Here is an 18,072-nt window from a genome sequence, read left to right on the forward strand (position 1 = left end):
GTGGGAGCCTTTTTCCTCGGATGGTGATGGCTAGCACGAGGGGACATAGCTTTAAATTGAGGGGTGATAGATATAGGACAGACGTCAGAGGTAGGTTCTTTACTCAGAGAGTAGTAAGGGCGTGGAATGCCCTGCCTGCAAAAATAGTAGACTCGCCCACTTTAAGGGCATTTAAATGGTCATTGGATAAACATATGGATGATAATGGAATAGTTTAGGTTAGATGGGCTTCAGATTGGTTTCACAGGTCGGCGCAACATCGAGGGCCGAAGGGCCTGTACTGCGCTGTAATGTTCTATGTTAAAGAACTGTCAGAGTGAAATTACACCTCTGCATTTCTGATGAGATCTGAGCAGAATCTCCTCTCAGAAATGGGGAGCATCCTTCCTTCCTAGGAAAAACGGGGCCGTGTGACAATCTACATGGGATCACCACTCACTAGAAAACCTGGCCCATTGAGACACAGTTTAAAAACAAGGGAGTCATGGTGTACATCTAATGTTTAATGATTCATCCTCAACTGCAGTACTTTGTTCAATTCTGTGCAACACATTTGCACATGATGAGAGAAAACTTACAGAGCAACATCAAAAGGGTGGGGTACTGGGACTAGCTAAATTGCTCTTAGACAGCGTCAGCATGGATTCAATGGGCCAAATGGCCTCCTTTTATGATGTAACCATTTAATGCTTCTGCGGATCTTTGCTCCTAACACCCAATTTACTAATATCATCTGAATTTCTGCACACGACTACACGCATTCAATGTATTTATTGACTTTTAAATTTATATTCATTCATAATTTTATTTTTTTACAACTCAAGAGTTGTAAAAATGTAATCTCTGGATTATTTCCACTGCCATGTGCTATTGAGGGTAAGAACAGCAGGACATGGCAGATGAATGCGTGGCTGAAGAATTGGTACGGGGGCAGAGAATCAGATTACTGGATCATTGCGAATTTTCCAGGGTAGAGGTGACCTGTTCAAGAGGGACGGGTTGCTCCTGAACCGGAAAGAGACCAATATCCTGGCTGGCAGATACACTTGTGGTGCAAGGGAGGGTTTAAACTAGGTTGGCAGTGCGGTGGGATCCTCAACAGCAGGGAGGCAAGTACAAGGCTGGAAGGAGATACAGTAATCAGAAACAGCAAGTTGAAGAGGCAGGTCAGGTTGGAACATGACAGGGAGCAAGGAATGCCTGTTGGATTAAACTGCATCTATTTCAATGCAAGAGGGATTGACAGTTAAGGTTGATGAACTCAGGGCTGGGATATTATAGCCATTACAGAAACATGGCTAAGGGAGGGACAGTTCTGGCAGCTTAGTGTGCCAGGGTACAGATGCTTTAGGCGGGCTAGAGGCGGAGGAAAGAGGGGAGGGGAAGTTGCATTTTTGATTAAAGGGAGTATCACAGCAGTAGTCAAGATGAAATACCTGAGAGATCATCCAATGGAGGCATTGTGGGTGGAGCTTGGAAATAAGAAGGGGATGGTGACGTTATTGGGGTTGTACTACAGGTGTCCCAAATAGTCAATGGGAATTAGAAGAACTAATATGCAGGGAGATTGTGGAGACTTGCAGGAGAAATAGGGTTGTTGTAGTGGGGGACTTTGTTAAATGTGTTCAGGCAAATTTCCTCAAGCAGTATATAGAGGGTCCTACATGGGATGGGGCAAAACTCAAACTAGTTTTGGGAAAGAGGGCAGGACAGGTGACTGTGGTGACAGTGGGGGAGCACTTTGGGACCAGTGACCATAGTTCTATTAATTTTAAAATAGTTACGGAGAAGAACAAAACTGGCCCACGGGTTCAAGTTCTAAACTGAGGTAAAGCAAATTATGATGTAATTAGACAGAAGCTTGAAGGGGTTGATTGGAGCAGTTACTTTGCAGGCAAAGGGACCTCTGGCAAGTGGGAGGCCTTTAAAAGTGTGACAGCTCAAGTTCAAGCTCTATATGTTCCTGTGAGGGTGAAAGGCAAGGTTGACAGGAGTAGGGAATCCTGGATGACAAGAGACATTGAGGCTTTGACCAGGAAAAAGGAGGCATGGGTCAGGAACAGAAAGCTAGGATCAAGGGAATCCCTCGAGGTATATAGGGGATACAGGAGTTTATGGAAGAAGGAAATTAGGAGGGCGAAAAGGGGGCATGAGACAGCTTTGACTGAGAGGCATAGGGTGAATACAAAGAGATTCTTTAAGTATACTAAAGGAAAAAGAATAACTAGAGAGAGAATAGGATCCCTCAGGAACAAAAGTGGACATTATGTCTGGAACTGCAGAAGATGGGCAAGGTCCTCAATGAATATTTCTGCTCTGTGTTTACCATGGAGAAAGAAATGAAGACTTGGGGAAGTTAGTAGCAATATCTTGGGAACAGTCCATATCACAATGGAGGTGGTGTTGGAAGTATTAGAATGTATGAAGGTGGATAAATCTCCTGGTCCTGACCAGATAAATCCAAGAACCCTGCGAGAGGCTAGGGATGAAATTGCGGGGGCCCTGGCTGCTATATTTGCATCATCGTTAGCTATGGGTGAGGTCCCGAAGATTGGACAGTAGGGAATGCTGTGCTCTTATTCAAGAAGGGCTGCAAAGAAAAACCTGGGAATTATAGGCCAGTAAGCTCAATATCTGTGGAAGAAAAGTTATTTGAGAAGATTCTGAGGGATAAGATATACATGCATTTGGGAAGACTGGGTTTGATTGGGAGTAGTCAGCATGGTTTCATGCGTGGGAGATCATGCCTCACAATTATGTTAGAGTTCTTTGATGAAGTGATCAGGAAGGTTGATGAAGGCAGGGCGGTAGATGTAGTCGATATGGATTTCAGTAAGGCTGTTGATAAGGTTCCACATAGTAGGCTACTCTGGAAGGTTAGATCACATGGAATCCAGGGACATTGGCAAATTGGAAACACAATTGGCTTGATGGTAGAAAGTAGAGAGTAATAATGGAATGATGGTTGTCGGGCTGGAGGCCTGTGACTGCTGGTGTGCCTCAGGGTTTGGTGCTGGGCCCATTGCTGTTGGTTATCTATATCAATGATTTGGATTTGAATGTCCCAGCCATGATTAGTAATTTTGCAGATGACACTAAAATAGATGGTATTGTGGACAGTGAGGAAGGTTATCAGAAATTGCAGCAGGATCTTGATCAGCTGGGGAAGTGCGTTGAGAAACAACAAATGGAGTTTAATATAGATAAACATGAGGTGTTGCATTTTGGAAAGTCAAATCAAGGCAGGAGTTTCATGGTGAGCGGTAGGGCATTAAGGAGTGTAGTGGAACAGAGGGACCTTGGAGTGCAGGTGCACGGTTCTCTGAAAATGGAGTCACAGGTAGACAGGACAGTGAAGGAGGCTTTTGGCACTCTGGCCTTCATCATTCAGGGCATTGGGTATAGAAGTTGGGAAGTTAAGCTGCAGTTGTAGAGGACGTTGGTGAGGCCATACTTGGAGTTTTGTATTCAGGTTTGGTCACCTTGCTATAGGAAGGATGTTATTAAACTAGAAAGAGTGCAGAAGAAATTTACAAGGATGTTGCCAGGACTCAAGGGACTGAGTTATAGGGAGAGGTTGGACAAACTAGGATTTTTTTCTTTAGAGCATAGGAGACTGAGAGGGGATCTTATAAAAGTATGTAGGATCATCAGAGGTTTGGATAGGGTAAATGCACTCAGTCTTTTTCACAGGGTTGGGGAATCGAGGACTAGATGGCATCAGTTTAAGCTAAGAGGGAAAAGAATACACGGGAACCTGAGGAGCAAATTTTTTTTTTTTTTTTTACACAAGAGCGTTGTAAGCATATGGAATGAGCTGTCAGTGTAAGTGGTTGAGGCGGGTACATTAACAACATTTAAAAGGCATTTCGACAAATACATGGAAAGGAAAGATTTAGAAGGATTTGGGCCAAGTGCAGGGAAATGGGGTTAGCATGGATGGACATTTTGGTCAGCATGGGCTAGTTTGGGCCGAAGGGCCTGTCTCTGTGCTGTAGGACTCTATGACTCTAACAGGAATGGCTAATGTCTTAAATATACACTTTTGAAGCTTAGATAGTTTATTGTAAGGACAGCATCTTTTTACTACGTGTTCTTTAAAAACTGTGGACTGCAATGAGAAACTACTGTTTTAAAAACAAGATTTTACCAAGATGACTTTAAGTTCATGGCAAGGAATTTGATAACTATCGTAAATTCTGTTTTGAGGCTGCAATGTGGAGATCATCAGGAGCCGAGGAGTTTTTAGAACTGAAGTTGATTTGTTCTCAACTTACAAACAGAGAGTCAGAGAGTCATAGAGTTGTTCTCCTTAGTAGAAGCTGCTGTTTTCTGCGTTAAAACAAAATCAGTTTAAACTTGAAGAAGACTGGTTATCCTTCTTGCAACATTTGCTATGAGCTGTGACATAGTGAATCAGTTGCTGCGTACGTGTCGCAAACCAGTGGAAGCTTCCAGAGAAAAACAATACATCATCAAGGGTCTGGCTAGCCAAAGAAAGATTGTCTCAATGCAGGAATTGGGAAGCAAAGACCACTGAACTGACTTTCCAGTATTTTTTTTTTACCACCGGCAATAATTAATTTTTCCTCTTTGTCTGTGGGTGAAAGTGTGTGTGTGTGTGTGTGTGTGTGTGTGTGTGTGTATGTGTGTGTGTGTGTGTGTGTGTGTGTGTGTGTAAGGGGGATTTTATAAGGGGATTAGAGTTGTGGTTACTGGCTTATATGCCAATGGTTTGTATCTGTTCACCTGTACCTATGGTCTAATTACTTATAATAAATAACAATTCATGTTTAGTACAGAAACGTGGTCCATGCTTTCAATCAACCTTGGTCTGAAAGTGAGGTAAATTGGGATACTGTGCGTACCTTAAAAAAAACTTTAACATTTGGTATGACTCCAGGAATAGTGGGGCTCAATCCATGGCACACTAACCATTATGTATGAAATCAAAACCAGGATTTTTATTCACTACTAACTAATGGGCTCTTAGGAAGGATGTACTATATGCTCAATAAAGTTTTAAAAAAAGGCAATAAAAGTTCAAAGTGTTGATTGAAGATCTTTGCGCTATCATTGCAGAATAATATTACTTCCAGACTCGCAGGAGAATATGATGGGGTTTTGCCCTCAGAAAGCTAACTTATATGACATGTATTCTTCAAAAATATATGCACAGTCATGAAGAATTTTACTTAGAAAATACCTTATAATTTAAACTGCAGAAAAATAAAGAATATGGCAAAAACAAATATTTTTGACTAAAAACCGCGAGAACAGTGGAGGCTGGAAATCATATGGAGAAATAGAAGTTGCTTGAAAAGCACAGCAGATCTGGCAGTATCTATGGAGAGAAATCAGAATTAATATTTTGGGTCTGGTGATCCTTCTTCAGAATCCCTCACAGGGTCACCGGACCCAAAATATTAACTCCGATTTCTCTCCACAGATGCTGCCCGTACTTGCTGAGCTTTTCCAGCAATTTCTGTAAACAAATATTCTCTATTTGATTTTTAATTACTGCATAACATATTATCTGGATGAATAAAATATTCAACTGAATCATTTCAATGTAACAAAAACAGTAGAGCTTTTCACATGTCTGACTGCGATATCAAAGATATTTGAAAAAGGTAAATCACAATTTACACCAGAAAACGTTTTAAGCCTGAATATCAAATCACTGCGTTACATGTCGCTCAAGCATGTATGTGGAAATTATAAATCGTTAACAGAGGCTTGCCTTAGGATCATAAATAGGCACTTAACATTAATTAGTATTTTAAATAAATGCTTCCTTTAACGTGATTTATGAAGCCAAAAAATATGTTGAAAACAGACTTCAAAGGTGAACTTCTGGCTATTTCTTGCCTAGGAACTGTGATCAATCTATTAGTCTGACGGATTGTAATTGCCTAATTTAGTTTGAGAAGAATATGAATTCAGTCATCAATGAACAGCAATGTGCGAAATAAATTGAAGTGTGAATATTACAGAATAAACAAAGCTGAAATGTAACAGTTCAGCTCTTTATCGAGTCCTATTAGAGCATGCAAAATACTAATAAGCACCATTTTTTGTCAGTTGAATGGAATAGTATCATAGAATTATCACAAACAAATATTCGATGTAAATAAACAGGCAAATCAGTGAGCTGAAGTCTAGAATTCTTTCAACAGAAGGGTTCAAAGCCCTTCAATAAATTGAAACATTGGAAACAACTCAATGCAAAATGCATCATTGATAATCACATTGGTCTATCTGTTTCAAATGGAGGTTTTGAACTACTGCCAAACATTGCAAACAATGGAAAATCTATGGGTTAATTTCATGCTACTTGCTTGTTTCCTCATGAGATTTATATTATATATACAGGTTATAACTTACCACGTGCTTGCAAACAACTGGTTTTGAATGATACGTATTATAGAATCTTTAGGGCACAAATTTCAATCAATCCTCTAGTTCCATTTCCATTCTACGGTTTTTTAAAAAACTTTTTTTAATTACACCTCCTAGAATCCTCACTTTGTCGTTATTACTACATTCTTAGGTACTCTTGCCTCCCAAATCCTTATCCCAACTCTTCAGTACTTCTCCTGCTGTCTTCCCAGACTTGACTCAATTAAAAATAAGACTACTGCTCCTTTTATCCTTCTTTTGGCATCTCTGAACGGCTCATTGAGGCACCACACTCTGCCTCGTTAGGAGCCGCAACCTGAACTGTTCTGTCCTACTCGGTCAGTGGCCACCATGTTCAATGAATCCTCAGAGTTAATCTTGACAACTCTCCTCATTGTTCAACTTGTTATTTCCATTGCTGACATTGTGGAACTCTGTTCAGGCATTATTATTCACCATACCCCTCTCCAAGACTTCCTCCTGAATTTCTGTTCGGTCATGAGCTTATCCTGCACGATTAAGAGTGATATCATGGCATTGAGAGAAATATGATTCAACTGTGGTAACTTTTATTGCCTAAATGAAGTATATTTCTGGTTATACCTCTGTCAGTTACCCTGTTCAGACTGCCATGGTGATAATCATCCCTTCCTATCTTCTCTTACTCTGGCACTTTAGTCTTCTTGAGCATTTCACTTTGTTCCACACCTTCCATTGAAAATCTTTATTCTCTACCATCCACCTTCTCTCAGGATCTGCAGTGAGTGACTTCTCAACCTTCACCTCAATTCATCATATGCTCTTTCTTTGGAGTTCATTGCCCTTCTATCCTGCTCCTAATCTCTTCCTTCACATAAACTCCACGGGCCTGTTGATAGCTACCCTGGACCTTGTTGACTCATACTGCAAGGCCATTCTAATCACATCAATCACAGATAAGGCCATCTTGGATTATTTTCTTTTCCAGTATCACACTCCACTCATAGACCCTTCCCTCTTCCAATCCTACATCTTTTGGTGTCCATTCCTAAAAATAAATTCTCTCAACTCACTTACAACTGCTCTTTCGAAGGCCTGCTCTCTAGCCTTGAGCCTTTGCTCACCACAACAGCTCTGCATTACTGACTGATCAAGAACACCATCACCTATAGTTTTGACATCCCAGTACCCCAATGAAACATTACTTTCACTCATCCTAGTCAAATCCCTAGTCAAACAGGCATCACTTCTGTTCCTTTGTTTCAAGGATTCAGCCTTACATGATTTAGCATTCAATTAGTTTAATCTTTCACTAATAAATCTGGCTTGACTATATAAAACACTGTTAGGTACTCCTCTCATATTCCAAAACTGTACTCTATTTCAGAATCACCTGGATTGCAAAGGAAAGCCACTGGCTTATTTTTGTCTGTCACAAACCAATTTCTTAACCTTCTCTTCCACACTTCCTTCACCTATCTTCTACCAATATGTGTAAGGAACTCATGAAAACTAAGATTGTGGCCAGCTGATCAGCTTCATCCGCCGTGTTATTTCCGTCCCCCAGGGCGCTGAGCCAGACATATTCTAAAATCCCCTCAGACCATTGTAGTACTGAAACTGCATCTCTCTGATATTTCATCAGAGAGATTATGTTGTCTGTGAGATCCATATTCTGACCCTTGTACTCTACTCCAACTAAAACACTGATTAGCCAAGTTCCCTTTCTGGCTTCCATGTCAGCTAATGTTATGAGCAGCTCTCTCTCTTCATGAACTGGATCCCACTCCTAATCTGCCATCTTTTGTCCAAGAAAAATTAACATTCAACAACAAATTAACAGGAGCCAATGGAGTATATCCCAGGTTCTAAAAGAGGCAGCCGACAGATGGTGGATACACTGATAAGGTTTTCTAAAAGTACCTCAATTCTAGAACAGTCTCAGCAAATTAAAAAATGTAACACCACTAAATTTAAGTGTTGTATGATGCATTCCCGCTCCTTTTTTTTGTGCTTATGTTCCTAACACAAATTTACATGATTATGATTTCAGATCCTAGAATGAAACATGGCAAGATAGATCACAAGATGAACTTCTTTAGTTGGTGACCATGGTGCATAGTCACTCAATATATTAACATAAGGTTGCCAATGCTCTTTAACAGAAGAACACAGGTTTATTACACACAAATAAACTAAGCTTTAGAAGACACATTAGGAAGATCATAATATAAACAACAAAAGAAATTCAAGCCATTTCCCAGCATTAACCTTTACTGATACTCAATCCCAGTGAAGTATCATATCCATCTTACTATTTTAATTTCTTAACTGTCTCTTTCCAGCTTTGATGGCCTAGAGATGTCTTTCCAGTCTGATAATCTAAACAACTTTTCATTTCTGACAGCTTGAAAATTTCTACAGAAACTCTCATAGTCTGGAAAGTTCACAAACTGGAACCTTTCTGCTGGGGTGAAACTGTTCTCTGGAACTGAAAACTGATTTTGAAAGCTTAAAAAAAAAACTAGTGGTGCCGGTCTGTTTTCTCTGCTTGCCATAAAATTCAATTTTGTAAACACTTCATCGATAACCACCACATTTATCCTACTAGGCACTTAGCTTAGGTCACATGCCTTTTTGGAAATGACAGCATCAGTTCACTGTTCCAAATTACTTCTTGATCTTTTTTTTTTTTAAAAAACAATTACATTTCCAGAAGTGAAACCACAAATCTGGTTTGCTTGTTGTTTAGAATTCAAATGATAATAATATAATCCACATCTTTATCATAACATTTTGAAATGAAATGGAAAAATTAGTAAATAAGTGCCAAAAGATGAAAGACTCTCTTGTTCTTATGACGTAATGTGTAATCCTATATGTTCACTCACCTCCATAAATGAGATCCCAAAACTCCACACATCTGAATGTATTCCATACTGTTCACCTGCTATTCTTTCAGGCTGTAAAAGGAATGAAATAACTCTTAAAAAGTGTTATGTTTTGGAACAATAATCTATAATCTAATGAACTGATTAGTACATTTCCACTCCAATGTAACAATAGTCTGAATTTAATGTGTGCTCCCATTTGATAAAAAAAGCTTTTAGTAGTTAGTTTCCTCATGTTGCAGGCCACACATTCAATGCTGATTTTCAACTGCACTCTTACAAGAGTGGTACAGATTCCCTCCAATTATACCATCCTCGAATGAAACTGTTAGTTGAGGACTGAATTACGATCATAAATCTGCTCCCCAATATACAGCAGAAACAATAGATGTGAAGTTTTTAATGAGGAATCTACATGGCATTCCATACATATTTCCACATAAAATCTCAATACATTCCATACATAATACATTTTTATCTAAATGGGATAAAAATGCTCACAGGCCAAGATATACAAATAAAAGGAACGACAGCTCAAATTTTTACTTTTTTGTATTATTGTTATACCACATCACTGCAGGAGGATGGATAACAGTACAAATAATTTCTTCAATGGTAAAATCAATGGCTCAATAATGATTTAAGGTTGGCCTGAATTTAACTTGCTTGTTCTTCCTGAAGGGGAAACAAAACTGAAGCTCAATAAACGGTTCGTAGATTTCTAGGGAATGGGTCAAATTCAACTCCTAGTTTCAAGCCAAGCAATGACAAATAATATACATTTAATGTTTGTAAGGGAATTATTAAAAGTATCAAAATGAGAACAGGGTGCCTGGGTAGTGATAAAAAAATCAAATTAGATCTGGTGTTTTACAAGAAAGATGAGAAAACATGCAACCAGTTTTAATTATAGGTTCTCCCACTACAGAGTACCTTCAAAACCTAATTTACATTAACCTTCAGGTTATATGATTAAATAAAGCAGTTTTTCCCCATTCAATTACACAGTGATAATTGGCTATAATCAACAGTAATGAAGGGCAAAAGGGTAACCCAATACGTGCAAAACTACATTTAAGTTCTTAGGAAGTATTAAAAGCAAAACCATCTGCAATCAAATGTTAAATGGAAGAGTGAGGGGCTTTAACACTGTCAATTTTCTTCTGCAAAACCTTTTCCTGAAAAGAGGTTGTATTTACATTGGTATTCAGTGGTGTTTGCATGTGATTTCTAAATCCAATCAGAATTTGGCTGATTCTATTCCTGCTCTATCCAAAAGTTAAACCCAGATCAGAGGAACTCACAGCTTAGTTCCTAACTCTAACAATAATATCATTAGGTTTGAAGCAATTAGGGAAAAGAACAAAGAAAATTCAAATGTGAAAATACTCATTGGAGGAAAGCAAGTTTCAGAGAAAAGGGATTTGACCTATCTGGATTGAAATCAAAGATTTGCAAGTAATCTTAAATTAGGAAACATCGATCTTGCAAAGGAAGAAGCAAAAGTCAATCTACTTTCTACGAAGATTTATCCACAATCCCCTCTGCAGCATAAGTGCAGAGCACTTTTCTCTTCTACAGACCAATGTCAGCAATTGGGTGGAAACCAGTTCTTTCTTTAGACTACCAAATCACACAATTAACTAATTCAGCAGTGTCAGAATATCAAAAAAAATCAAAAAGATGGGGAAACAAGGGAGGGAATTAAAATCACAATAGTACTGGAAGGGTGGATAATGCATTTCATTTCTCACAGTGCCCACCTCTCTTAGTTCTGAGAGTGCTGAACATCCAGGCATGAATGTAGCCATGGATGACAGGCAGGCAGTAAGAAATGACCTGTTGATGGCTGTTTTAGCCAGGCCCAGGAGCAGGACCAAAAGGAGGTCTTTCTATCCACCCTTCACACTGCAGTCCCCACTGAAGCCACTTTCTTTCTTCTTAAAACTGAGAGTCCAGGGAAAGGTAACCAACGTGAGCATTTGTGTTAAAGTCTAGGACTTGGGTCTAGTTTAATGAACCTGTTGAGATATCTCACGACACATCTGGGGCAGGTGGGACTTGAATGCAGACCTTCTGAATCAGAGATAGGGGCACTGCATTTGCAGCACAAGAGAGAAATCAGTTCTTTGTTTAATTAAAAAAAAAACATAGAACTGCAGATGCTGGAAGCTGAAACAAAAACAGAAATTGTTGGAGAAGCTCAGCAGGTCTGGCAACATCTGTGGAGAGAAAGCAGAGTTAATGTTTCAGATCCAGTGATCCAGACTAGAAATAAAAGTAAACTGAAATAGAGTTGGAGGGGCAAAAAACCAGTTGTTATATACAACTCTATCTAATATTAGTTGCTTTTAAACTCAAATTGAAATTGACCCAGGATTTGAAATATTAAAAGGTAAAACAGTAAATGAATGGAATAGATTATTTGATTGCAGAATTAACATGAGGGAAAAAAGGAAAGGCACCCAAAGCTTGAGCACACTGAATGACTTGTTACAAAGACTAGAATTCAACAGAAAAGGGAGATTTTTGATAGATATAAGGTTTGTGATCGAGTAGAAAACCAAGATGAATACAAAATTTCAAAGGCATACGGAAAAAAGAAATAAAGGGACAAAAAGAGTACATAAGAATAGATTAGCAGATAGCATAAAGGGAATCCAAAGGTTGTGCAACAATATCTAAACAGTAAAATGATAGTCAAACGCTGGGTGGACCTTTAGAGACCAAGGACATCATCTTCTAAAGGCTGAGAACATAGTTGAGTACTAAGTGAATATTTTGGCTCTGTCTTCACAAATATAAAGAATGCTGCCAATGTCACATTAAAGGTATTGGACCAAGTAAAACTGGGAAGGTTAAAAACAGATGAAACAAATAGGTATTTTAAAGGGTGGCAGCACTCAAAGTAGAAAAGTCATCAGGTCAGGATAGCATAACTCCCAGACTCTAGGTATTTAGAATGTGCATCACTACTGAACACCTGGAGCATTTCATAAAAATGACAGCACTGTATGCAAGATCTAAAAAAATTGCATTTGGAGACTTATATTTGAACTTGGCATGATACAGTTGTGTAAAACAGCATAGAATATGAGTAAGGGAGGATTAAACTAAGTAGGTCCCCTGTAGAGACAGTATACACATGGGGGAAAAATATCATTCTATGTTAATATTTCTATAATTTCAATCTGCCCAATGGGTTTAATCGCACAGAACCAGCACTATTTCTATTACATGTATCATTATCAAGGAATGTTCACATTATGTCAAATAGCTTCTGTATGTGAGAGGGGCGGGGGGAGGTGCTGTTAGAAGAGAAACAAAATCACTGACCCCCTGAACATTAGCACAACGGTTTCATATGTGAACTGGGTACCTACTGAAGGCATCAAACCAAAAGTACTTTGCAGAAATATGAATGTACAAGATAAATAGAGGGAAATTGGATTTTGTGAACGGGTAATTCAGGCAGAAGTGCAATAATAATAAAGGCCAATTGGCAAGCAAGGTGCACACATTTGGTGCACTCATTTATGAACTAATAATCCAGAAATTTAGACTAATAATCCAGAGATGAAATGCCACAATGGCAGTTCGAGAATGTGAATCCAACTGTCAATATTTGGAAATAAAAATTTGGAATCAATCAGGAGGGGACATGATGAAGTTGTAGAATTGTTACAAATATTAACTAGTTCACTAATGTCTTTCAGGAGTGACAGTGGTTAGCACTGCTTTTCCTCACAGCGCCAGGGACCCAGGTTCGATTCCACTCTCGGGCGATTGTCTGTGTGGAGTTTGCACATTCTCCCTGTGTCTGCGTGGGTTTCCTCCGGGTGCTTTAATTTCCTCCCACAGTCCAAAGGTGTGCAGGTTAGGTGGGTTGGCTATGCTAAATTGCCCAGAGTGTCTCTGGTGGGAAATACAGGTATAGGGTAGGGAGTGTGTCTGGGTGGGATGCTCTTCAGAGGGTCAGTGTGGACTCGGCCAAATGGCCTGCTTCCACACTGTAGGGATTCTGTGAAATAATACCGCCATCTTCATCTGGTCTAAGTACATACGACTCCAGTCCAACACAAATACATTTTTTTCTTAACTGTCCTCTGAAGAGCCCAGAAAGCCATTATTGTGATGTATGACAACAGAATCATGTCAATGAATTAGCAATTTACAGGCATGGACTCATAAACTGGAGACATGAGTTCAAACCCTACCTCTCAGACATTTAATTTAGTTGACGGCATAACTCAGGTTCAAAAGCTATTTACTGCTTTAAAGATTCACTATGATGCTACTGGATTGTTATAGAATTCCAACCGTTTCAACATTGTCCTTTACTTAAAGAAGCCTATTACCTTTACTTGATCCAGTTCATGTGACTCCAAACCTATAGTGGTGCCCTCTGAAATGGCTTACCGAGTCCATCAGTTATAATAAAATACTACAATTAACTCAAATAAAATGGACAGTGAAATAATTCCAGAGGTCAGTATTCCATTACCAAGTCACCTTCATTTACACTGGAGACTCTCTGACACTGATCCAGCTTTTTCAGAGCCAGGTTTCAGAGTGAACAGGATGTTTGGCACTCCTATTTATATATTTCAGCCAAGGGTTCCTGATTGGACCAGATTACAGTCCCAATTAGGGAACTCATTCTATGAGGTCCAGCTGGTTGAACCTGCCTTCAAAGTTTGAACTGTTCTTTCTGCCCGACCATTGGATGATCTGCTGCTGTCCTTATATGGCGGATATCATGCGACTTTAGGAAATACTCAAATTCCCTACTGGTAAACAATGGCCCGTTCTCTGTGACCAACGCTTCCAGAAGTTTGTGTATTGCAAAAGATGAGCACTGTTTTTCTATTGTAATCCCAGTGTTTGACAAATGAACTTTATGCACATCCAGCCATTTTGAGTGGGCTTCCAAAATGACCAAGAACGTTGAGCCTGTGAAAGGACCTGCATTGTCAATGTGCAAGAGTCCAGGGTTTATCCAGCCCTGGCTGCCAGACATAACTTCTGGCCAACATCGTCATTTTGGAAACCCATGGATATCGGGCTGTGACCTTTGCTCAGGACAATCACTCTTGCTCCCCATAATAATATGCTCTCTTCTATTGTGATCTGGTCTCTTGGGGTCCAAAAAGGTTTCAATTCTCGTTGCGACAGTCCTTTGGTTTCAATTTTGCCTGGATTGGATCTTTCTGCATCCAAAGTCTGATATTGTCAGCTGTGACTGGAAGTGTGTCCAGAAAATTTAAAACCGTTACGAACTCTTCCAATGGTAGTATGAATGGTGGCGTATCTGCCAGCAGGAGGCAGCTCAATGCATCTGCTTTTGCAACTTTGCCTCCTGGACAGTGTTCCAACTTGTAATTATACACACTTAGTATTAGAACCCACAAGTGAATTTAGCCTGAATCTATGGGCGGTATTGCCTTGTCCTCTTTAAGTAGACCTTGCAGGTGTTTGTGGTCTGTTATTATAAATTTACATCCGAAAAGGTATTGGTGGAACTTACGGACTCCAAACGTGACTGCCAAACCTTCCTTCTCTATCTGGTCTCTGCATTGACCAAAATCCTGGATGCATACACTATTGGGCATTCCTCTCCATTGGGCCACCTACGAGCTAATACTACCCCAATGCTGTACACGGAGGCATCGCATGTCAATATACCAGATTTTCCTCGGGATTATAGTGTGCCAACACCATAGAGGATGACAGCTGTTTCACTTCTCTGAAAGTTTGGCTTTGCGACCATTTCCAAGGCTGATCCTTTTCAAAGTGTTGATGCAAAGGTGATAGGATGGAGGCCAGGTTATAGAATTCTCTGTAATAATTCATCAGCCCAAGGAAAGACCTATGCTTCGGTACAGAAGTGGGAGCCGGGGCACCTTTGATCGCTCTCACTTTATCTTCCAACAAAGGTAACCCAGCCTTGTCAACTCTGTAGTCCAAGTAGGTCACTTAGAGTGCCCGGGACACATTTTTTGTTTCTAAGGCATATGCCCGCCTGGGAGAAACATCTAAGGACTATGCCCAAGTTCTCTAAGTGCCTCTTATTAATCTTCCTTTTTATTAATACGTCATTGAGATAAATGGCAACCTGGGGTAGACCTTTTGAAGTATTCCCCATCGTCTGCTGGAAAATGTCACAGGCTGACGATGCCCCAAATGGCAGTCTCGTATATTAGTACAAACCCTTATTGATATTAATTGTAGCATACTTCTGGGAATTCTCAACTAACCACAATTGCAATTATGTATGGCTTATGTTCAGCTTTGTGAAAGACGGCCTCCCTGCCAACTGTGCATTTAAATCCTCTATGCGAGGGTTAGGGTATTTATCCAGCTGCGAACAGCGGTTTACCATTTGTTTAAAATACCTACACAGGCAAACTGACCCATCAAGCATCACAATTGTTATGATTGGTGGTGTTTATTCTGCAAACTGGAGTGGTTTGATGATTCCTTTGTTTTCCAGCCTTCTGGTTCCTGCCATTACTTTACCCTGTAAGGCAAGTAGCATTGGGCGTGCCTTGCAGAACTGTGGAATTGCTTCCTGGTCAACATGCAAGGTGGCCTTGGCTCCTTTGATGGTTCCCAGACCTTCCCGAAAAACTTCCAGGTATTTAATTAGAACTTTACTCAGGCAGTCATTTTCTAATCAAAAAAAAAAATGAAGCCAACATAGGTGAATTTTTTGTAACTAATTTTGTCCTACCAAGCTTGTAGTCAAAGGCTTGCGGCCAATCAGTGGAAACTGAACTAGCTACTTCTCATAAGAGACCAGAACTGAGTATCTACCCTTAATCTGTAAAGGTTCCCTGGTATAGGTGCTCAGTCTAGTCGAGGTCTTGTGCAAACTTAAGGGTTGGAGTCCAGAGCGAATTTTGTTAATGTTTGGTTATCCCATCACTGATACAGCTGTGCTGGTATCGACCTCCATCAGAACTTAGTGACCATTTAACCAGATATTTATTTTCATTGGTTCTGATTTGGATGTTGCTAAGCAATTTAACTGTTCCAAACCAGGTGTAGGTGGACTTTCCGGTGTATGCACTCTCCTGGATACCAGCCTAAGAGTTCTCTTACTCAATTTAGGTTTAGTGGGACTCTTTTGCTACTTACGGTCTGCATACCGGCAGCAACTACAATGGCTTGCCAGCCCAGACCCTGAAGAAAATATTAACCGTTTGTCCGAAGCTTGGCTTTGTTTTGGGACTTTGCAGTGTGCTGACCTCTGTTCATAATATGTCCTGAGTGAGGCTATGCAATTACCTTTAGTCAGGTGGTGTACTCCAAATGCAGTCGGACTGCTGAGGGTGTCCACTTCAATCGGATTATCCTGCCATTCATATACTCCACTTACCGCATTTTCCAATGATGAAGCAGTTTGTAGTGCCTTTTTGAAGTCGAGTTGAGCTTCAGCTAGCAGGCACTTCTGCATGCTTACATTGTTAATCTGACATCCCAAACGGTCTCTCAGCATCTCATTAAGAGTTAACCCGAAGTCACATGCCTCTGCCAGTTGCCTTAACCTAGTCAAAAACCCCAATATGGATCTTCCTGGTTCTAGAATTGCTGAGTAAACCCAACTGCATCTCAGAACTAGAGGAGGCTTGGAGTTATAATATTCTTAACAAACTCCATCAGCTCTTGAAAGGTTTTAGTATCTGCTGCCTCTAGGAAAGTTAGGCTCTCTAATAACCGAAAAAGCTGCAGGTTCACAAGCTGTCAGGAGAATTACTTGTTGCTTTTCATCTGCCCCAGTGTTATTTTCCCAGAAATAATAACATTCTTTCCACATACTGGGCCCAGTCTTCAATGGCAGGATCGAATGAGTCAAGCTTCCCAAATAACAGCATGATTCCAGAAATGCTTACCCCAACTCAAGGACCACTTTTGAAAGTGAATTTCTTCAGAAGCATGATTCTCTCTCGTCAGCACTGAAATCACTCCACAGAGGCCGGTATCCCATCACCAAGTCACCCTTTATTTACACATGGACAGTCCTTGCCACTGATCCAGCTTCCTCACAGCCAGCTCTCAGACTGAACAGAACCTCTGACATTCCTGTTTATATTGGTCAGCTAGGGCTCCCTGATTGGACTAGATTAACAGCCCCAATCAAGGAACTCATTTTCTAAGAGGTCCACCTGCTTGACCTCCTTACAATCACTACAGACAGATCACTGGCATCAACTTAGGCACTAAATCCAGATACAACACCTGAGTCTAACATGCAAATTACTCCTCACTAATAGCTGTAGATTTCATGTTGTCTTCATATCGAGGATACCATCCATCAGACTGTAGGGTACCACTATTGTGGTAGATAGGATAAAAACAGAATAGATCTGAAAACTGACATCCAAGAACCATCAGCAGTATCTAAATTCTGCTACGCTGTGAGGCAGTAACAAGCAGGATAGACAAACAGGAAGGAGTGGATGTAACATACTTCGATTTTGAGATGTTTGATAACATAGAAAACTTCACACTACTTAATAAGGTAAGAGTCCACAGTGTTGAAGGTAGTACATTAGCATGAATAGAGGACTGTCTAACAAGTGGAAGACTGTAGGGTAAAGGGGGAAAATGTGAGATTATGCACTTTAGTATGAATAGAGGAGCACAGTATTATTTCAATGGAAAAAGACTGAAGAAAACTACAGAACAGAGAGATTCAGAAGTCTTCATTCTTGAATCTTAAAATGCTATCATCCAAGTTCAGTGAATAATCAGGAAGGCAAATGGAGTGTCGGCCTTTATTTCAAAGAGAATGGAA

The 18,072-nt window shown here is 40.0% G+C and overlaps 1 protein-coding gene across 7 annotated transcripts in view; it reads right to left on the reverse strand.

The window, feature by feature from the left end:
• map2k5 (mitogen-activated protein kinase kinase 5) overlaps positions 1-18,072 on the reverse strand; it is a 351,751-nt gene that overhangs the window by 105,519 nt on the left and 228,160 nt on the right. For all 7 annotated transcript variants that reach the window (XM_048615802.1, XM_048615808.1, XM_048615804.1 and 4 more), the window contains exon 16: positions 9,273-9,344. In XM_048615802.1, coding sequence (XP_048471759.1) covers positions 9,273-9,344 — 72 coding nt within the window. The remainder of the gene's footprint in view (positions 1-9,272; positions 9,345-18,072) is intronic.

This window comes from Rhincodon typus, chromosome 33 (assembly GCF_021869965.1).
Source record: "Rhincodon typus isolate 14 chromosome 33, sRhiTyp1.1, whole genome shotgun sequence".
Lineage (NCBI taxonomy): Eukaryota > Metazoa > Chordata > Chondrichthyes > Orectolobiformes > Rhincodontidae > Rhincodon > Rhincodon typus.